General features: G+C 41.1%; 1 protein-coding gene across 5 annotated transcripts in view; it reads right to left on the bottom strand.

Annotated features, from left to right (window-relative positions):
* Positions 1–23,416, bottom strand: part of LOC129189195 (arf-GAP with coiled-coil, ANK repeat and PH domain-containing protein 2-like) — a 59,331-nt gene that overhangs the window by 24,752 nt on the left and 11,163 nt on the right. For 4 of the 5 annotated variants that reach the window (XM_054790624.1, XM_054790626.1, XM_054790628.1 and 1 more), the window contains exons 2-9: positions 15,590–15,647; positions 12,591–12,710; positions 11,073–11,126; positions 10,509–10,567; positions 9,763–9,946; positions 6,670–6,714; positions 6,503–6,598; positions 2,495–2,569 (exon numbers count right to left, since the gene is read on the bottom strand). In XM_054790624.1, coding sequence (XP_054646599.1) covers positions 2,495–2,569; positions 6,503–6,598; positions 6,670–6,714; positions 9,763–9,946; positions 10,509–10,567; positions 11,073–11,126; positions 12,591–12,710; positions 15,590–15,647 — 691 coding nt within the window. Of the gene's footprint in view, positions 1–2,494; positions 2,570–4,291; positions 6,435–6,502; positions 6,599–6,669; positions 6,715–9,762; positions 9,947–10,508; positions 10,568–11,072; positions 11,127–12,590; positions 12,711–15,589; positions 15,648–23,416 lie in introns of those variants that run through there. The other variant, XM_054790629.1, reaches the window with a different exon arrangement.

Raw genomic sequence — 23,416 nt, 5'->3', positions numbered from 1 at the left:
GTAGAAGAAGAAATGGGGGGAAAAAAGAGGTTCAGACATTTGGTTAGGAGGGTAGAAATGGAGAGGATTGGCAGACAGACAACATTAAAAATAGTCCACATGAATTAGAGGAGGAGGAGAGGTGTGCACAAACACACACACTGGCACCACATGAGAAATCCGGCATGCAAAAACTAGTGATGTGGCAGGGAAGAACAGAATTCAAATGGAAATAGACAGCCGCCTCATGTTACGGACGACATTTTGTTCATAGAATTTACTAGCAGCGTATGAGGTTGGCATGGCTATGCAATCTATTCATGTACATGTAAGGCACTTGGTTACAAGCAGTAAAGTAGCCTACTTAACTGTTGTGTGTTTACCGTCACGTCAGCCTTTAAAAATGCATGGCCGTGTGGTGGAGATCATCCAGTAGCATCACCTGACACTTGAGAGTGAAGTGCAGTAGATCTCCGCCTATTCACGGGTCGGCATTCAGGACACCGCATATACGCGGACTTCTTTCTCTGCTCTAATTGTAAATCATTTATTTATTTTTTTTTTTTTAGAAATGGAGAGCACAGTGAAACATTGGTTTGCATCGTTAATTCATTCCAGAAGGTCCGACTGTAACCGAAACGGGCGGTAACTCAATCAATTTTTCCCCATAAGAAATCATGTAAATTCAATTAATCTGTTCCAGAAAGCCAAAAATGTTAACACACAACACGTTTTTATAGTTTTGCAATTGTAGTTTCACATGCAGTAAACAATTCCAAACTCTTAATGGATGCGTGAAAGGGATAAATGAACATTTAAGGTTGCTTTTACCTTCATTGAAGACGTGATTCTTGATGTGACTGTTCCCAAAGACACAATGTGGCAGCGAGACACCACACGGACAACACCTTCCTGTTTTGCAATGAGTTGTTTCTCACCTCAACAACCCACATCTCCAGTGAAGGTAAAAGAAACCTCAAATGATGATTCATCCTTTTCATGTGTCATTTACATGCATTTAGAATTGTTTTATACATGTAAAACAAGAAATGTCAATGTTTTGTGTTAACATTTTTGAGAGTCAACCGCTGATGACATCATAGACGAGCTACATAGCTGACTTCCTTTTCAAATTGCCATTTTGTAAGCTATCTTATTTGTTGGAAGCTAAGGACGTTTTGTGATGGCATGCAGTCTATTAATCACATGACATGATGCATGCCATATTGAACGCTAATTGGCAAATGTATGTAAACTGAGGTGGTCTAGTGGTTAGCACGTTGGCCAATACAGGAACAGCCTGGAGATCGGGAAGACCTGGGTTCGATTCTCCCTTGGGCATTTCTGTGTGGAGTTTGCATGTTCTCCCCGTGTGCGCGTGGGTTTTCTCCGGGTACTCCGGCTTCCTCCCACATTCCCAAAAACATGCAGGTGAGGTTAATTGGCGACTCTAAATTGTCCATAGGTATGAATGTGAGTGTGAATGGTTGTTTGTCTATATGTGCCCTGCGATTGGCTGGCGACCAGTCCAGGGTGTACCCCGCCTGTCGCCCGAAGTCAGCTGGGATAGGCTCCAGCATGCCCCCGCGACCCTAATGAGGAAGAAGCGGTATAGAAAATGGATGGATGGATGGATGTAAACTGAGGCAAGATTTTGGCACACATTTTCTACATTAACTCAAAAACATGCTAACCGAGGTCAGATGCCACACTGAGGTTCCCTGTGGTTTGGTGGCGCTATGTGCAGGGGGAAACAGTGCTGCAGCTATGAATCCAGCAGACGGCGCTGTCTCGCAAGTCAATTCACTCAACATTTTCCAGCATGTAGATGCTATGACAAGATGTCTAACTGCGTGTTTTGTAAGTATAACACTGAATTTGAATGTAGAATGTGATAAAGGTTTAAAGTATCAAAATAGGCATTTTTATGCGAGTGTCCATTATTTGCATTTTGTTGCCATTCGCGGTAGGTCTTAGATGCACAAAGAACAGCGGGGATCTACTGTACTACCGCCATTCTTGTATGGTGACTGGTTGACATCTTTGCCTTTCATGTACCACAGCTATTTAATGAGTCCATAATGAAAATACATACAAGGCAGCCTAAGGCCCTGAGAGAGTTTGGTACAGGTGAGCAGTAATCACAGTCATACTGGACTAAGCAGTCTGGCTGTGGAGTAGAAGTTAAGTCCCACAAGATCCCCACAGAGCACCTCATTATTTTTAATGGAAAGCTCAGCAAGTGCAATAAGAAAAGGCTTTATTTTGGTTTTACGTCAATCAAGTCATTACAGATCCCCCGGTTCAGAATAGCTTTGGACATGTCGTGCACAGTCTGCCTTCTTTTCATACTTGTGTTTCTCAGATTGCTGGGCAGAGTCAATGTGAATGAAAAAGTAGGTCATAATTACTAACAGCGCACATTTCAATGATGGCACAATTACGTGAAGGCTGTTTAAGCCACTTTTGTTTAAAACTGAAAGAAAGAGAGCCGTGTTTTGGTGTGAATTTGTACCTTTTGCTGGATGGTGGAGTGTTTTTGCTCCATGTCCCTCTTCTCTTTGGCAGCATCCACCACCAGCTGGTCCAACTGCAAGAAACAAGTGATTAGTCAAGCATGCTAAATAAACCACCTGGTCACACTCAGTTCGTCTGAACAACCACTACGAGATTGCGCAGAAATAAGTGTGACATTTTTCCAGGCCGATTAACTGTGAATGCGGTTGTCCAAAATGAAGGCAGCTTCAACTGCACTTAAAAGTGCTTCATTTTCTATTTTGCCAAATTAAGTGAGACGACGCTCTTTCCAAACAAAAACTAGTGGGAAATGAATGATTTCTCTTCAAACCGTAAGCACTGCATGCAGAGACAGAAACGCAAGGATCGTCTGAGCAGAAATGAAAGCAAGAAACGCTGGCGATCATAGAGGGATGCCACAAAATGTGCCAGCTCGCTTCAAGGCGTTCATTATCAAGTACGTTCCTTGGCTCTACCCAATTTGTTGCCACAATGTGACCTCAATCAGAATGCGGGACAAAAGGCTCAGTATCTGATTATAGGTCAATGAGGAAAAATATGCTGCTTGGCCAAAAAATGGCCCCCCACAAGGGAGGTGACGTTCCATTTCCCAAGAACCACATTTGGCCATCGAAGACCAACGTCGAGGGTCACCAAATGTGGAGATGTGATTCACAACGAGACAGGAGGGCGAGGTAGGTGGCACCAATCGGTTTACTCTCCATTCAACTCAAAAACAAGCAATAACTCTTTAACAGCAGCTAAGTGACTACAACAACCTTATGACCTGGAAATGGAAGTTCACTTAGTGAATATCTAAAACAATATTGTGGGTCACCACAATGTATTAATTCCACACGTGCGCTTCATGCAGGCTGTCATACGTTTCACTCACTGGGGATGCACCGTGTGTGGGCATCGTATGATGATTGTGAAGCCCACTCACTTCGACTGCAAGATGGCCGTACTGGCTTCCTACGGTTATAGTGACCGGGAGAACAGCTGGAAGAGTCGCCCACCGTCGGAGGAGCCACTGCCGTACACAATGTACTTTTAAACTTGCGACACACTCACTCCTCCTCTGCCTTGCCCTTGTGACCTGGCTACGTGCAAGGTTTAGTAATAATTTATCATTTGCAATCCCATTTTCTTTCTACGGACTTTGCGCGCTGTCTGCGGATTTGAAAATCTGTGTCGCTTGCGATTTTCCCCATTTGTAAGGCCCGCTTAATGAAATATCCCTAACTTCTTTTGAGTAGTATATTTAATTCCCAGGAAGAGTATTTGATTAAAGTTATATACTCCCCAATATTATAACAAACCTATGATATAATCACCCCTCTTTTCATAGTGTATATTACATTGGACAAAAACAGGCGGCTATCTAGTGTTTCAAAAAAGATCTTTCTGGGGGAGCTGTGCCTTTTGCTTTGTTTGGGCAGGAAATGGGTGGACGGCAGAGCAGCGGTCTGATAGCATCAGATGAGAAATATTTTCCCGCTGTCACAACCATAACAACAAGTCCAATCAGGTCCAGGTCGTCTATCTGAATGCATTTGTATGCAAACATGTGTGAAGCTCGCAACATATCCAGATTCACGTTAACGTCTTGGACATCTCCCAGAGACGGACGTCACATTTAACCAATAACCCTTAGCTGTGTACAGATTACTTCAATTAGTCAGACACGATTTATCCAAGTCCCTTTTGCGTCTCCTTCCGTGATAAGAAAGCAAAAAGAAGGGGCAGTAATGTGTTATGTTTGAAGTGTAATCGTCGAGTCATGTTATCAGACCTGCTGACAGCTCCTCCACACCTCCCTGCACAGCCTCTCCATCTTCTTCAGCTTCATGATAGGCGAGAAATAATCCACAATCTTCCTGTCCTTGCTTCCCATCGCTTGGATGTTGATTTCCCTTCACAGAGCTCCAAAGCTCAGCGTGTAAGCAGATCGTCCATGGTTATGTATGCTTCATAGTCACATTTTTCCTCTCCCAATTTTCCTCTTCTGTTGGAGCCACATGTTTACAGTACATGCCGCTTCCTTTTACGTCGATCGCTTAGGAATATTAGGCTCCACCGCTCATTGTGTCCGAAAATGTTTCCTCAAAACAGTTAAAAAAAAAAAATCTACAAAAGAAAGCTCTAATTTAAGCCAATGACAGTTAAAAACCACACACCACTCCAGTTTCAAGGAATGCTGTCTGAACTGTTCAGACTTCACAAACAAGCCGTCTGTCTCCTTCTCACAGAAACACTATCCGCTCCAAACTTCTTTTCATGAGCCTCATCCACTGTTTTGCTCTTCTCTGACTCGCATTCCTGTCTTTAGAGAAATGCCCTCTTATTTGGCGTCTCTCGTGCTCCAGTCTCAGAACCACTGCCTTACAATCCAAAACCCTTCAACAAGATTCTTGGGTTTCTCAGCGGCATTCTCTCAGCTGACTCAAAACTCTTAAAGAGTCTGACGGCGAGAAAACACATTTCAAGCCTTCCAGTTGCCCTCTTCCTCATTCCTCATTGTACTGAGATCATCATCTCAAAGTCAGGCAGGGGCTCAGAGGGAGGGCTGTTAGTCAAAGGATAACACAGATTTACACTTCACAGAAACGATCAAAGGCAACCGATATGTCACGGAAAGGTAACGCTGGCAAAGTCAGTGCTGCTCCTAGAGGTGGGCAGATTGATCCAAAATGAGATTGAAATTTGTCAGTTTTCTTGTTTGCTTCAATGTTTATTTTCACAAATATCTGTGTGTTTTTGGCTGTAAAGTATGCAACATGCATGCAACATGCATATGTTTACAGTATATACTGTTCACAGACTCAGGAAATAAGCCCTTGGACACAGGAGGGCTTTAGGGGCAACAAGCCAAAGGATTAAATGCGAGTCAGTAGTAGTTTTTGCTTTTGTTTACTTTTTGACTTTATTTTGCTCAAACAATTGAAATAAAAGGGAATAATTGTATTACTTTGTTGATAGTTACACGGTCTTATATTGTTGTATTTATCTACACAAACAAGTGTATTGACAGATTTTTTTTTCCTCCGAAAAAATTATTATGTTTTAATTATAACCATGATCAACAAATTGAAAGCAAAAATTACAAAATCTTGAAAAATGTCCACGTAAAAATTATCTGTTTTGGCAGACTGGCCTTATACTTGGTATCACATCGATACCAACATTTGTAATAATTGACCACCTCTAGTGGCTACAGTGCTTTCTAGGGCGAGGCGATATATCAATATTTTTAATATATAAACATATTGCTTCCTAATAATGTCATTATAAACCAGGGGTGTCCAAACTTTTCCAGCAAGGGTGGCACACAGAAAAATTGTAGGATTTTGTGCATTAAAGACACTACAGCTAATCCAATGTAGGCCAATATATGCTAAGATATTAGAATAAAACGTCCACATCTTAGCTTTGTCTTGTAGGGGACAAAGAAAAATTTGTCTAATCTAATGATCTAATAATGTATTTCATTAATAACAAATTCATTCCATTTTTACAATATGCCAAGGGCCAATAAAAAACGATTTGTTGAGCTAAAACGGCCCTCGGGCCACACTTTGGTGACCTCTGCTATAAACTCAAGGTTTTAAGAATTTACAAGAAACAAAACAAAAATAATCCAAAATGAATGCTATGGTAATCAACAATCTATTTCTTCAACACAATAATGATCATCAGATTTACATGTACTGATCTATCTGTTCAAAATAACTTTGCGGTTCACACATGATGCAAAAAAGCCAACACATTTCGTATTTTAGACAAGTATTCAATTAAAAAGACCACAATACATGAGTAGCACACTGCCAAACAAAAGTAATAACATCCATGTGTACAATATTCATTATAGTAATCATTGATGAGAGTGCTACCAATTAAATGAATAATATTGTTTATGTAATAATCTATTTATATAATATCGTTCAATGCGCCTAGTAAAAGGATGTGGGTGGGCGTACTGTAGTGTATGTGTGTTGTGTGCTACCTGTCCTCCGAGCTGCTTCATGAGAGGCTGTAATTCACTGAAGAGGTCATAGCCTTGGTGGAAAAAAGTCAGGTGGGCATACATGAAGGACAGCATCTGAGGAGAGGACGGTCGTTATTAATATCCACACAGTCACTCAGCATGACGGCGTAGCCAAGAATACTTACTGATTTGAGGATTTCCGACCTTCTCTTGGATTGCAGTACATTGATCTGTAAGACAATGAATAAAATACATACAATTGAGCCACTTGGCGCAATTGTAGGCCATTAGGAAAACTGAAGTTCCTTATACTCGCACCAGGGGGAGATTTGTATAACCGGAGTTGTGAAAGCTACAATCTTCCACTGCAGCTACTTGCCTTGAGCCCTGCCTTGAGTCTGCTTTCCTCTGAGAGCACTAGGCTCCTACTACCCTCCAGAACTCATATTAATGTGTCGCTAATTGGGCATGCAAAGCGGTTTAAGGTTGAGGCTGCAGAGAAGGAAAGACAGACAGACGTGACTGTTCTATGGCTTAATGTGCTTTCCAAACTTATGCACCGTGCGTGGTTAGGGATGTTCACATCAAATGTGTTGTAGATTTAAACTTTGACAGGATTTGAACATCCCAGATGAATACCCTTCACTCCTTGTGTATGCGTATATTTGTGTTCTATCATTAGTGCAATTACAACAGCTTTTGTGATGTATTACATGTATTTCATGTAAACGTATTGGACTGTAGACATCTATCAGGGTTTTCGGCATATCGGTGGCATCTCAGTGATGAAATGATATCGCTGTTCGTAAAAAGACGTACCCCTGATGATGTGTTGTCATGATGCAGGATTTTGTCACTCTTGTGTGTCATAAACTGACTTCTCTCGTCACGCCCTCTTTCATCCACACATGTCACTTTAGACTTTGCAGTGTATAATTACACAAAATGCCACAAATTCTGAAAAAGGTCTCAACCGCTTCCTGCAGGATGCGAATGGGAAAGGTTTCATTTGGCTGTGCCAGCAGCTTGCCACATATATTTCCAATATACAGACAGAAAAACAAGATAAATTGTCAGGGCTGAGCCTTGTCAAGGGACAGAAATGATGCAATGAGCCATTGGAGCATACTAACAAACATTTTTTCCCCTTCCTTTCCTTCCACTTGTGTGTCAGATTGCACCCTAATAGCATTTGTACATTGCTAACTACTTCAAATGAGGCTCCTTGGATTTCTGCACACTTCCTCCCATCTTTTTGCTTTTCCTCTTTTGCACATTCCCAAGATATTTGTTTTGCACCACGTACCCAGACTTTATAACTGAACTAGGACGCCTGACTGGTCTCACTGGTAACAGTAATCACTACGTTGCTTTAGCTATCATGCTAAGAGTGTATTAAGAATCCAGCACAGCTGAGGTTCATTCTCCCTTGTGCCACATCAGCATTTTTAATCCTGACTCATGGAATTAGGATTTCTGTTTCAATGTGTGATTGCTAGTAAAGCATTAAACCGCCTGGTTGTAAAAAAAAAACAACAAAAATGCATGCCTCCACTAAGTTGTCTTGTTCTGAAGTCTCTTTATGTATGTATAGTACTTTTTTATAGTTTATAGTACTAGTATAGTACTAGTAGTATATTTATAGTACAGAAAATTGTATTATTGAGCTTCAAAAAATGTCAAATGTAATAAAAAGTGATTATTGAATTAACAGTAAAATGGAGAACACAGCAAGTCATCAGTCATCAAATCCCAGTCCCCAATGCTCTTATTACTAAAAAGTGCCTGCTTAAGTCGACGTCGACATACATGGTCCACCGATTTTGTCGCCATAAATCCGTTCATGTCAACGTGTTATAGCATTGTTAACTTCGTTGTTGCTAAGCAGCGTGAAACGACAACGCCGCCATGACTATCTCGTTACAGCATTCAAACATGCACACTGTGACTTCCTGCTCAGTGCAAAGTAAGCTTCAAAATAAAAGCACTGCAGCGTTAACCTGGATTCTACCACAATAACTAACAAAATGCAACCATTGATTTTATTTTTTTCTAAACCGTTAACCACTGGAAGAAAGACCTGAGCCTGTGCAAAATCTTTATTGTCATTGTCGTCAAGACAAACAACAAAATTACCACAGCAGCATTGTTGGATAAGAGTTGGGCTGCAACTAATGATTATTTTCTTAGTCGATTAGTCTGAAGCTTGTTATTTCGATTCTCGAATCATCCAGTTAAGCCCCAGGCGGACCAAATCCATATGAACCAAACACCAACAGTTAGTGGTTTGGTCCACAACATATCAAACACGAGGCAACAATGTCATCACTGCTTTACAAAGTCAGAACTGATGTGTGTAAATATCTTGTTTTGCCTAAAACACAAAAGATAATAGGTCCGCTTTCATGGATGACTAAGAACATTTAAAAAAAAATACACATTTCAGAGGCTGAAATCAAGAGGATATTTCAATTAATAAAACCAAACCATTTAATCAAATACCCAAATAATTGTTGATTAATCGGATATTTAAAAACTTATTTTGCCGAATTTATAAAACCGAACGCCGGATCCCAGCAACGTATTTATTACGTCTTTTACGTTTTCTTGCGCGAGAGGCAAAACGAGGTGATGAACCAACTCCCCACTAATGCATTTGGTTTTAGAGCAATTTTAAGCCATAAAAATGGCCACTAGGTGGCAGAAGTTCATTTGTGAAGAGGTCAGCAGAGATCATTCAACGGAAGAATCACACATGGCAGGAAGGAGGAAGTGGGAGAGCGTGGAGGAGTGTAGCATGTAGGGACATTTTAACGCATGGTGTTATGTAAATAAATTGGTATTTTGATGTAAAACAACCCCTTTTTGTGTTTTTGTGTTTATGTAGTTGTTTAGATATTTGAGCTGTCACAAAAGCAAAAAATATTTGTGTCAAAGTGGAAGTTATGCTTGAAATTTATCTTTTCACAAAAAGCTGGTTTTCTCCCTTTTCTAGTCAGGAACTGATATTTTCCTGAAACTTACCTATGTTCTACTGCTGATTACTACAGAATGGAAAAAGGTAATAACAAACATTTTTTTCTGATGAAAGACGAGAGTCTAATGTTTCTTTTGGCAGGTTCCATGTTTATATAGCCATAGAGCACAATATTCTATGTGCCTGGAAAGATCAGTCAAAATCATCTAAAATGGCCGCTACTGAAGGGGTTGTCTTTTGAAAAATGGCTGGGATTGAATGAGTTCATCATTCATCAAAGGTTGAAAAAGCCTCGTCATACCTGTAAAACATAGTCCAGAACTATGTGTCGGAAGCACTTGCGCGTGGCGGTGAGGATGTTGGTGGCCTCTTCCACTTCGTGCTGCTTGTTGCGAGGAGCCTGGGCGTTCTTGATCAATGCCGCCTCCTTTTCTTCACTCACTTTGTCAAATTGCTTCTTGGCTTCTTTAAACTTACGTAGGTCACTGTGAAAAGAGAGACATGTGACAAGGCGTTATAGTTTCAGACTGCCTAAGGTGGATGAATGATGAAATGTTATTAGATGGCGGATGATGACCCAATACACAGGGTGATGGTTACACAGCACGGTCAAATGTAGGTTTAATTACAATCCACTTAAGACTCAGGTCTTGAATATGAAACAGTGTCTGCATACATACTGAAAATTGTCGTGTCCCACATTTGTCCTCTGATGTCTTGAGGCTTAGAGAGATTAAGTCATATGTGAATGCTGCAAGGCAGTGGATAATTATGGAGGAACGTACTCCCCTGCTTTATCTGAGAAGCATGGTGGTGACTACCGATGTGGGTGTTAAGCCCTAGTGAGCCAGGGGAAAAAAAACACTAATTCCGCTAATTCCTAAAAATAAAACAAACCAGGGTCTATGTAGGTCTATGTAGCCCACCTGGAACTGAGCGTTCATGCAAAAAGACACTTACATAAGTCATTTTAAGAGCATGCTTTCTCTGAGATAAATGTAAAATGATGGTGATTTCTTATATCCATCATCATCCATTGATACTCACTCTTTCACAAACGTTTGAAGCTGGGTCTTGATTGATCTCTGGGCCTGATCAAATAATATCTGCAAAGAAGGAAGGCAAATATGATGGTCTCTGCTCTTTTTGAGTCACACCTTTATTTCAGCAATTGCAGCATGCCTCCTTGTAAAAATTTCCCACGAGCACTGCATTCCTACGACGGATTCTATGCAACGTGCTAACCAGACGGGACAATATGAGCAGTGTGGCTACTTCCGTCAAACAGATTGAGCACTGTTTTGAGATCATGTGCTGACAGATCACTGAGTGACAACAACTGCTGAAAAATCAGCTGACGTGACCGGCGGTTGCTCGACCAACTCACTTTCTCATGCAACTGGAACCATACGTTTTAAGAAATGCGTTTTCAAAAATGTGATAACTTGAGAGTCTTCGTAGGGCACTGTTTGGTCTATAAATCTACTTGGCTGGGCAGCAGGAAGTAATTGTTGCAATTCAGAAGCAGCTGGGTTTTCTCATCAGCCAGCTGTCAAGGGGGAATTAAATTCTTGACTCTACGTCCGGTTTCACATGGATGAGCCGGCGTACCGTGTGATAGTTGATCATCTCCTGAAGGCTTTCAGCAAACTTTGACAGACTGGACTGTGGAGAGAGGAAAAGTGGGGCAAACATCAGTGAATGAAACACAACAAGCACAACACAGCATCATGCTGGCAATTCAAAGACAACAATAAAACGCAAACTTCATCATAGCTTGACAAGATAAACATAGTGTCTCTAAAAGCTTTGGCAGAACAGTAATTGTAGCCTTTCCAACATAGTCTCTAGAAGCTTTGGAAGGAGTAACAGTACTTTTGGTGTCTCCAAACTAGTCTCTACAAGCTTTGGAAGAAGCAACAGTACCTGTGGTCTCTCCAACATAGTCTCTACAAGATTTGCAAGGAGGAACAGTACTTGTGGTCTCTCCAACATAGTCGCTACAAGATTTGGAAGGAGCAACAGTCGTTATGGTCTCACCAATATAGTCTCTACAAGCTTAGGAAGGGCAAACAGCAAGTGTGGTCTCTCCAAAATAGCCTCTAGAAGCTTTGGAAGGAGAAACAGTGCTTGTGGTCTCTCAAACAAAATCCCAACAAGCTTTGGAAGGAGGAGCAGTGCTGGTGGTCTTCCAACATAATCCCTACAAGCTTTGGAAGGAGAAAGTGCTTGTGGTCTCTCCATCAAAGACCCTAAATGGTTTGGAAAGAGGAACAGTGCTTTTGCCTCTCCAACATAATCTCTACAAGACTTGGAAGGAGGAACAGTGATTGTGGTCTCTCTATAATCTTTTGAAGGAGGGACAGTTATTATTGTCACCTGAGTCTCTACAAGTTTTGGAAGGACAAACAGCACGTGTGGTCTCTCCAACATAATCTCTAGGAGTTTTGGAAGGAGTAACAGTACTTATGGTCTCTCCAACATAGCCTCGACAGCTTTGGAAGAAGGAACAGTGCTTGTGGTCTCCCCAACATAGTCTCTACAAGATTTCGAAGGAGGAATAGTGCTTGTGGTCTCACTATAAGCTTTTGAAAGAGGGATCATTATTGTCGTGTCTTCAACAAAGTCTCTAGAAGCTTTGGAATGACGATCAGTGCTTGTGGTCTCTCTAACATAGTCTCCAGAGGTTTTGGAAGGAGGATCAGTGCTTGTGGTCTCTCCAACATAGTCAACAAGCTTTGGATGGATGACCAGTACCAGTGGTCTCTCCATACATTTACTAGGAGTGACTTTCACACCGACTGTATGTGTGGGCGTGACTTCTTTAGTTCTTTAGTTTGTCTTGGATTGGTTTTACTGCATTTAGCAGAGTGGTAGAGGACTTCAAGAAGACAAGACAATTGTCAACATCAGCGTCACACCCAGGAGGTTAGGTCAGGTTTGGCAAGATACTGTATTGACAAGAATATGAGACAAGTATTTTTTAAACTGGCTTTAGGATAAATATTTTCAAAGTCAGTGATCAGTACTGTGGTAGACTGTAATATCTTCTGCAATATATCAAGTCTTTTCAAATGCAGCTTTGTTCTGAAAACTCAAAAGTGGTCTATGCCAGATCTCTTTGTTTACCTCGATGACCTCATCCTTGGTGGACTGCAGGGCAAGCTCCCGGATCCCGTTGACAAACTGTTTGTTGGCAGCATTGTAAGCTTTCCCAGCATCTATCATCCCGATACACAACTTCACCAGCTAAACAAAGAAAAGGGAATAAAACAATTTGGCAATTAGATTAGGTGATGTTAAGTAGGAGACCAGCCACCACCGAGACTCTAAAAAATAACAAAAGGCACATCTTTCCGTTCTGAGTCACTAGGGGGGCGACAGAGATAATTTCAGGTTATGCGAACATAAACAGAGCTTGGCTGTCCTCCATTCTCTCCCACAGAGATGTCTTCAGCCAAAATACAGCAGAGAAAAATCTCAACTGCGAAGGCCTGGAAGAAACAATTCACATTTAAAAAAGGGGCCATATCTGACATTTACAACTTTTCACACATTTATTTTTTTAAAATGTTGTACACCATGAGGCTGGTGTGTTTTTAAGCCGACCCTCAACCCATGACCAATCGCAACAGAGTAGGCGTCGTCAGGGGAGGACGCTACTAAATTCAAGCGAGAACAACGCAGATTTGCCCTGTACACAACCTTGAGAGTTAGGAAGTATTTTCTTGAAAAAAACTTACTATAGTGCTCCACTGGGATCTAGTGTCATTTTAAGAGCCCCTGAAATGAACAGAACAGGGCCCCTTTAAAAACAAACAGAATATTTTCCCTCTACTCATATAAGCACAAGAAATATTCAAATGCTGTACAATCCTCTTCCCCCAATTGTCTCCACATTTGTAATTATGTGAAGCAAAACACTGCATGACAAAAAAAAAAAAAAACGTTAACCTTGGTGACTCTTCCTCCATTGTATCCAATGAAACAATGGTTTGGCATTAGTATTAGTGTATTTTAAGAAGAATTCCTTATCCTAATCATTAGAATTCTGAGAAACACAAGTGGCTTTCGTCCTTCAGCCATCTTAAGGTAACTCTGATCTTATGGACAGGGCAGAGTCATAACCGCTCTTTTAATAGCTGCTGGAACATGTGCATGTATTGAGTGACAAGGTGAAAGGTGTTGATAAAAACAGCGTAAACCGAACACTTTCTCTACCATTTGCAAGGTTTGAGACTTTGGATGCTCCGATCAGGGTTTTATGTTGCCGATACCAATCACGTTGATTAAGTGTACATTTTTAAATGTACTATTGGCCAAATGAGGGGTCGCCAACATTTTTTCTTGTTAGAGCTACTTTTACAAAATGAAAATGGCCAAGAGCTATTCATTTCTGTAACATTCATTTCAATAGGAGCACCACTATTTCAGACTCTTCTACGAGGGAAAATGAATAGCAAGTGTGAATTTACAATTGACGGGAGCGCAGCGTCACTATATTCATAGCTACGCTCCTTGACGAGTCTGTTAAAGTCGCATTAATGTGGGAAGCGGAAGACTCGAGAGAGTTCACACACAATAATGGCAACGTAATCCTTTCATGCTGGCCCCTGTTGAAAGTGTGCTACTTGTGTGTGTGTGTGTGTGTGTGTGTGTGTGTGTGTGTGTGTGTGTGTGTGTGTGTGTGTGTGAGACTGTTGAAAAGTATCCACCCAACCACACACACATTATGCTTGCAAAAAGACACACCCACTCGCCAGAAGATCCTTCCTCTTTACAGCAGCAGGAAGGGAAGTGAAGGCTGGACTGAGTCACAGAGGTGGTGGGGTGAGGAGGGGGAAGGAGGGGGAGGGGGAGGACACAGTGGGTCCAGGAACAATGGACGTAAAAAATCTGGCCTCAAGGTCTTTCCCTCAGTTACAAAAAAACATAGCTTCTGCTGTTTGAGCGAGATGAGTTGGTTTGATGTCAATATAGGGTACGCCATCTGAAACAGCGCGGTTAGCGTTCACACTGTTAGTAGTAGTTTTGTCATAGGCCAAGTAATGCTCTCAGTCGGGCATATGCATTGGCCGGCGAATGTGGCATCCACCTTGTAGGGGAGCAGAATCAATGGCAGACAGGAAGTGACGTCAGGGGTTCAGAGTTGAGTTTTATGGCCACAACAGTAACACATGTTATGATTATTGATGATTCTTTTTATTATTATGTCATTATTATTGTGTCTGTTGCGAGATCATTTAAACTTGAAATAAAAGCCGGTTGTTCAAGTCTGGCGCTTGGTGGTGGTCTCACTGGACAATTACTGACACCTAGGGAGAGCAGAATAGCGTAGAATACTACATTCACAAGTTGGTGGTTTTAATTACGTTACGGTTCGATATTTTTTCGACACAAAAAATAAATTACCTTGCCTTTTTAATTTGAATTTTATTGAAATTGCCAACATTTTTCAATTTTTTCAACATTTCCAGCATGGTCTGAATGTGGGAGGCAGAGCTCAGTGGCTCTGTGCTTGACAATGCAACCTAAGCCGGAGTAGTCGATCGCAGACACACTGAGCTTTCAGCACAGAATGCCGTCAGAGGTTGATCAAATAAATATGAAACTGCGTATTGTTCGATGCAAGGGTCACGGTTTGGTACGCGAGTGTATTGAACGGTTCGATAGAGATACACGTATTGTTACACCCCTAGACTGTAGTGGATTTTTTTTTTTTTTTACCACCTGAGATTGTAACACAGAGGACATAAATGATATCTGAACATCAAAAAGGTGACAAAGCAGTAAAATTACAGGAAAAAACACCACATGCTTGGCGAATAAAAGTCAGAATGCTACAAGAATATCCTTAATGCTACGATAAAAATGAGCAATGTTGCAAGAATAAAGCCTAAGTATTATAAGAAATAATGCTTACTATAATAACTTAATTCACATACAAATATGTAATAGTACAACTTTTTTCTAAAACAAAAATACCACTGGATTCTTGTAGTACAGGATCATACTATTATCATACTGTATTTTCCACCTACAGGATGGCCAATGGCCTCTGAGGCTGCAGGTTGACACGACAGAACACATGCACAATTAAGTCATGTTGTTCTTGGGTGGGTACTCACTTTGTCGAGCTTGGATTCCAACTCGCACACATCCCCCTCCACTTCCTCTATGGTAGCCCTGCGGAGACCAAAAATACAACATTTGAATCAACTTTGCTGTCGTTTACAAGATGAGGACCATCTGTTATCCTGTTACCATCTTTCCAGCTTGTTAAAATAGTGTTAAAATGACAGCATCTGCTGCTATTGGTTGGCAACTGTGTGTGTTCATGCTCAAGACCATTTAAAGTATAGGACACTGAAAGTGAAATACATATAATACTGTGGCAACCGTGCTAAGAAATGACAGCAGTCGGAGATCCTTAGTAATGGCAGATGTATGAAATGCATGACCCTCACAGTGACAAAGCAGTGTTTCAGTGTGTGTTTCTGTCAAAATTGGTCTGATTAAGGCAGCCGGATTAAGTGCAATACCCTTCGTGTGCCAAACTCCCTCCAGCTGTTTGTTCCTTTGAGATAGCTCACATCATCTGGCACCTTGTCGTTGAAAAACAAGAGGCGGCTTTCAACAAGAGATACTTGAATGAAGCAAAGTCTGACAAAACCAAATTCGGCACCAAAAAGGCTTGTCCAGTGACCTGTCACGTCAAATGTGTCACACGCACACACAGCGATTAAATGTGGACTGTCTGAAGCGATCCCGTGTCAGTTCATCAACCCACCCATGCCAAAGTAAACAAATATGACCTCAAAGCTGCAAGTACCGCTAAAATGGAATGCCAAGGGGTAGGCAAAACAGTTATTGGGTGTATTTCATGTGAAAAGGATGCACAAGTGCCAAGTGAAGCTGTAGAAATCCCAAAACAAACCTGCTGCACCTGCACAAACCTGCAAATAAATTCATTTGGCCCACTGAATTTGTGTCGATTTAGAGGCTATACAGTGGGGATAAAAGGTATTTGATCCCCTGCGGATTTTTGTTAAGTTTACTCCCTAGAACAGTCCAGAATTTTTATGGTAAGTTTATTGCACCAATGAGAGACTGAGTGTAAAAAAGGAAGCAGAATAAATAACATTCAATTAGTCATGCATGCATTTCTATTTAAGGAAATAAGTATTTGATCCCAATGCAAAACACGGCTCAGTACTCGCAGAAGCACAATCCAGCCTTTACGAAGGGTGCCACAAGATCTAGCAAGATTAAAAGGTGATGATATTTCTCATTTAGAGAAAAGCTGCTTCGCGGGAAGAGGGCAGCCAGAAGTCTATCATGGCATCCCTACTGTGAATGATAACACATGTGATATGGATGTGGCAGTGCGCAAAGGCAGGTTTGGAAATGCACATTAAGTCCTTTATGCACGCTATAAACCTTGCGACCCCGCCTGCACTCGGCGTAACCAGCATCACTCGTGTGCTGCGATGTCTGTGTATTGGTATTGGTATTGGTATTGGTTTTATTTATTTCGAACATGCATATGTCCGAAAAGGAGTAGGAAGAAGCAGAGCTTATTTAATCCTATCCCCTTTTTGTAGCACATCAATTGCTAATACATACATGTGTGTACATACACATACAAACACGCACATACATATATATACACTTACATCTGCACCTACACAAGTACGCACATATATACATATACAGTATACAGGTACACAAATGCTAAAAAAAAAAAAAAAAAAAAAAAAAAAAAATTCTTTTTTTTCCCCCTCCTTTTCCTTTCCTTCTGTTTTTCTGTTTATCCTGTCCTTCCTCTCCTGTTGATATCCACATCTTCTTTGGTTTTGCACTGCTAGTGACACTGAGTTTGTATACAAGAGTTCCTTTTATTAACTACGTCAAGGTTATTGCAATTATGCTTATTGTCATCGTCATAAGGTCTTTAATATGTTCCCAGATCGCTGATATCTTGGACAAGCACTCTTGCGACTCCTGGACCTCCTTTTAGTTTGATGTAGATTTTCCTTGCTTCCTCAGGTCTCGTGCTTTTTTGGCGATGTCAGAATTGCGTTTTGTCAGATGCTCATTCATGTAGACGTTGGTGCCTCTTAGCTTCTTTCCCTGTTTCAGCAGTGCAGTTTTGAATACCCTGTTGGTGAACTTAAAGATGACAGGTGCGGTGTTGTTTCTGCCATGGAGTGGGACGCAAGTGTCAATACTGTTGACATCGACATCCACCTCCTTCGAGTGTAGGAAGTTAGCAATCTGTTGCTTCACTGAAGGAACATCGCTTGACTTGGGTGTGATTTGGAGCTCTGTGAGGACCACATCATTCATTCGTGCCATCTGATCCATCTCGTCAATGAAGTTTTTAATTTGCTCCTTGATATTCTCCTTTGCTTCTTTCTCTTCCTCAAGGGTGGTGCGAAAGTCAGCATTATCCTTCAATAGTGCCTTGATATCCTCGTTGTAGAATGTTGATATCATTGCATAGTGCTCTATTTTCTTCCCTGGGGTCTTTAGCATCCTTAAGATCAGTACGTGAGGCGGCTTCCATATGGTTTATAGCATCCTTGAGAGCAGTGCGCAAGGCAGCGTTGTCTTCCAGTAATGCCCTGATGTCATCCTGCAGAACCCTAACATCCTTGCAAAATGCCGTATTTTCTTTACGGTTTATCGCTTCCTGAAGAGCAGAGCGCAAGGCAGCATTATCATTCAGCAGTACCTTAATGTTGTCCTGCAGAGCCTTGATATCTTCCATAGGGTATTTAACCTCCTTAAGAGCAGCGCTCAGGTCTGCAGTTTCATCTTGCAACTTCTTGACTTCTTTTCTTAGTATTTTGATATACTTGTTCTGTGCTCTATTTTCTTCAGACTGTATCTCTACAGTTGAATGCAGCTTCTCAATTGCTCGCACTATTTGTGGTAGAGTGATCTCTCTACTCTCGAAGCTTCTATCAAAGGCTTCATTGCAGCTCTTGATAGCATTTTGCAACTCTTGGTATCTTGGACTAGCTAGGTATTCTGCCAAAGTTTCCATGTCCACTTTGAATTCAGAGCCAGAATCATTTTCCTCTGCAAGTTCAGAGCCAGAATAATTTTCCTTTGTGTTTGACATTGTTGCTAAGCAACCTCTTTGAACTTCAGCAGTTTGCTAGTTAGCTAGACTTGCTAGCAGTATCGATACTTGTATCTGTACCTCTCGACTAGCCAAGTTAAAGTTGGGGGATTCAGCAAGCAGCACTGATCTTGTGTTCATGAAGTGTCGTCAGGAAAGCACCAAAATAGTTAAAATTTCCAGTTTCATCAACAGAGCTCCTGCCATACACATCCTTCCCTGTCAAGAAGAAAAAAAAACAAACAAAAAACTTCATACAAGCTCCTGCTTGTATGTCCAAGCAAAAGCTTGTGACACCCCTGGGCTTTACATACCCCATTTAAAGTAGATGTAATTCGTATTTAACATATAATAATAGAATATGGAGTTAAACATGTCATCACACATTTACCAAGAGCCACCATTCTTTGTCACATGCTCTCTCTCTCTCTCTCTCTCTCTCTCTCGCATCTCGAAATAGTTGTGTAACGACAAATGCTTATCACCACTTTTCAAAGTAGCATCAATAAGCTCGCAACAACCGACAGCCCGCATGCCGCCGCGAAGACGGCTGGGTGATGCAGGTATTGTGTCTTGTCTGGCTCCAGTACAGGAATAAAGCAACGGAAGCTGTTGCCAAGACAGACCCGCACAACAGAGTTTGCAATCTCATCACACAAGGCACTAAATTAAAGCAGAAATATTCTCTTTGGGGCTGCTTTTCGTCGTTTTGCAGTGTCATTTGCGAGCCTTTACACCAGGTGTGTCCAAAGTGTGGCCCGCGGCACATTCTAAAAACACAATTTAACAAAAAAAAAAAAAAAGGAGAAAAAGGTTTACAAGAAAGCAGCGTATGCTAAGAAGAAAAAGTTTAAAGTTTTCAATTTTAACGAGAATAACATAATATGAGGAACAATAATGTCATTTAGTAGCATAAAGTTGAAATATAAAAAAAATAAATAAATTCTAAGTCGAAATATTATGAAAAACACATACTAATGACTAAAGTCGTAATTATTTGAAAATCAGGTTGCAGAAGTTAAAATGTTACAAGAATAAAGTCAAAATATTATGGGAATAAAGTCATAACTACGAGAAAGATGAAATAGTTGGATGGGAAAAAATTGGAGAGAAAAAAACAGCAGCAATTGGAAAAAACAGCTTTGATTTTATGAGAATAAAGTTAAATAAAGCTGAGAAGCTTTTTTTTCTCATATAAATATATATAAAATATCAAAGTGTCCCCTTGCATCATTTAATTTTTCACTCTGTGGCCCTCAGTGGAAAAAGTTTGGACACCCCTGCTTTAGACCATTTACAGCAGTGGTTCCCAACAGGTTTGGCTACGGGACCCACCATTCATCCCTTTAAATACACACGGCGACCCAAATTGCGGACATTCTTCAACTCACATTTCATGAAAAGACAATAAAAGTGCAGTTTGAATTTGATGTAGTGCAAAATAAAAGTGTGTGCCAGCACAAAACAAGTTTAATGACAAAGACGGCCAGAAATATGGCACGCACGGCATTCACGCTCATTACATTATTTTCACGACCCACTCAAAAACGGGTCTGCGACCCACTTTTATAGCTGCAACCCACCAGCTGCGAGTGGCTGATTTAAGGTATGCTCAGACACACACATTAGACCGTCTTCTGTCAACTACACTACACAGAATGAGACAAAACAAAAGTGAGGACCGAGACATTGCGGTTGAGGAGTTTGGTAGTGAGGTTGAAGCTCGGGCTAGATAAAGACTGAGGTGTGGTTGGATGAAGTTTACAGCCCATAGAGATGAAAAAAAAGAAAAAGTCAGCCACATTAACAAGAAAAGGCCAATTCAGCACTGAAGGAATGTTTAGGTCCCTGTTCTCATTGAAGAGGTATTTCACCACAGCAAGGATGTTTTTTTTCCCCTCTTCAAACCGGGCTGTTTATGCCATTAAAAGCCGCAATTTTTTTTAAAAGATGGGTGCGACATAACTCTTTAAAAAAATGATATTGAAAAAAAATGCATCTTGGATTTGTGTCTGGAGCCACTTTGGTACGCATTACGCAGTGTTGCCATTGTCACGGGTCCCATAATGACACTGGATGTAGTGCACTTTTCTTGTGTAGGATGTTGATTGTCAAGACGGAACTGTTGGACAATGTAATATAAAAGTGGACCCAGAAGAAAACAAAGAGCGGCAGTTAAACATACTGGGGATTATGATGAAGAGAGGATTTGACACCATTTTGATTGCTTATTTGAGGATGTCAGCACGTAGCCTCGCTGGATGGCTCGTGGATTTTCATGGTTTCATTGCTAACTGGACAGTTACCGTATGTTGCCAACCCGTTGACTTAAACGCATTAAGTCTTGGTTCACTTTCGGAGCTTTTTTGGAGCTGGTTCTCGGAGGTTTTGCTTTCCATTGTCATGGTTCTTTCGAACAAATTAACAACAAAGAGACCGAAAGAAAGACCTAGCTGGAGTCACAGTGGTCGGAGGACAGTAAAGCCTTATTTTGAGGAGCTTTACAAAGTTTTGGGGCACAGACACGAACGTGCCAGCTTGCTGGTGGGTTAAATACCACAACGCTGTGCTTCTCCCAACTCCACCGGAACCCTGGAGGCCATCACAAAAGAAGACCCAAGCACAAGTCAGACCTGCCTGGACTCCCATAAATTGCATTTGTTTAATTTAATATTCACAGCACAGTTTTGGGTGTACTAGCCTGCTGTTAATGTTAGCATGCTAGCTTGCTGTTGTGAAATGAATGAAAGCCTCGCCACCCTTCACCTTCTCATTTGTACGTATACCAGCAAACTAGTTTCACTGTAAACTGATATTGATGTAACATTTATCATGCAACTGTGTTCTGGTTTCATATGTTTTTCTCTTTCAGGCAGAAAACAATGGTGATGAGATAGATAATCCGCCCCTCGCTACGAGCTCCCCACAAACTCAAAGCCTGCAATGTGCAGTCTTTATGTTAAAATGGTCAACACTTCCTGTTATTTCCTGATCAGAGGCATAACATGTGTGGCGTAATGACACGGCGGCAGGACAATGGAAAATGAAACTGGTGTCGAGTCAGTTCGCAGGCGACTCGGTTCCGCCCCGGCCTTGAACTTAATCCAGCACCAACACCAAAGCTTGCCACAGTGGAAAAGGGGTGTGTTATCCTTTTCACTAAAAAGTGCCAGATTGATTCGACGTCGGCATACATCGTCGACTACTTTTGTTGACGTGAAATTTGAGACCCAAATGGGTCACTTCTAGAGATGCTCTGATCAGGGTTTTATACTGCTGATTCTGATACCGATCATCCTGGAGTGAAATTGGCCGATACCAATACCGATCACATGGATTAATAACAAATATTTCAATTTAGTTATGATGAGTGCTTTTGGCCAGTGGTGCTGTATAACAGGGAAAAGTCAGGACAATTCCAACATCCCCAAAAAAGGTAACTACACATCCATTCACACCTATGAGCAATTTAAGGTCGCCAATTAACCTAACATTCACGTTTTTGGAAAGTGGGAGAAAACCGGAGTACCCAGAAAAAACACAGGCACGTTCAGGAAGACTCCACACAGAGATGCCCAACAGAGATTCAAACCTGGTTCTTCCAGATCTCCTGACTATGTGGCCAACATGCTAACCACAAGGCCACCGTGCGACTAGTCCAGGGTGTACCCCGCCTCTATAGGCCCCAGCATACCCCCGCGACGATAAAGAGGATTAAGCGGCATAGAAAGCGGATGGATGGATGTCACTTTCTTCGCGTGCGTTCGTGGCTATGTTTGCATCTGGTTGCCAGTGTCACCCTTAAGTGTTCTGAATGTGAATTGCTAGCAAAACATGGATAGCAGTTGATCTGTAAGCTTCAGTAAGTAAATCCATATTTTTTACTAGATCTATTCTAGGTATCTTAGAATAATAGTATGGGTTTTCATTCCAGGGCTAAATTAGCAATGTCTTTTATTTTGCAATGTGCGTAGAGCTGTCAGTGTTACAAAAAAAAAAAAAAAAAAAATACTTGTGGCTATTAATTTCTGTGTGTTATACCATATAACACACACAAGATATTATCAGTTAATGTTATTGTGTTATTGTTGTGAAAATGTCACTTTATTGTCTTTGCCGTGAGTTCATGGCTGCGTGTGTCTGAATCTGGTTCCCCGAACGTCACCATGGCGTGAGTTCAGAAAACTTGCTGGGAGGAGTGTTAAAAGCACCGCTTCATTTCATAGTTGTTTATTTATCTATGACAGCAGTATGACAAACATGTTTTATTAAGTGAGTACTTTTGGTTTTTTCAAACCTTTTTTGGTGTCATGAGCACTTTAATCCAAACTAAAAACAAGGTGGCCATTAACAAAAACAAATTAGATGTGGTTATGTGTTGGCATGCTGGATAATAGTAATGACACCTGGCTGGTAAACATAGTGCAAAGGGTTTTAGGGTAGCAGTAAAATTGAGTCATCCACTCGGATTATGGATGACTCAAAAGGCTGCACTTCCTATGACCAACCAGCATAAACAACAGCATCAGAGCCAAAATTTCTTCTCTCTAGCTAAAGGGGACCCCCCAGAGATCCATTTAAATCCTCATACATAGGCCTGTTACAATAACAAATTTTTCTAGTCAATAATTGGGATAAAAATTACCGTTGATATTCGATTGCATCGGCATTTTTTTAACACCATCTTTTCATGAATTATATGGCATATTATACGCCGGTGTGTCTGGCTTGCCGCTCACTGTGATCAGCTTTATCTTTGTTTTATCTTTTGTTGTGAGGACTCTTACCTGGCTGACATGCCAGAGTTCCTGCTGCGGGAGGAGCG

Source organism: Dunckerocampus dactyliophorus, chromosome 10, assembly GCF_027744805.1.
Source record: "Dunckerocampus dactyliophorus isolate RoL2022-P2 chromosome 10, RoL_Ddac_1.1, whole genome shotgun sequence".
In the NCBI taxonomy this organism is placed as follows: domain Eukaryota; kingdom Metazoa; phylum Chordata; class Actinopteri; order Syngnathiformes; family Syngnathidae; genus Dunckerocampus; species Dunckerocampus dactyliophorus.
Note: the sequence above shows the minus strand (reverse complement) of the source record. Positions and strands in the feature narration are given on the sequence as shown.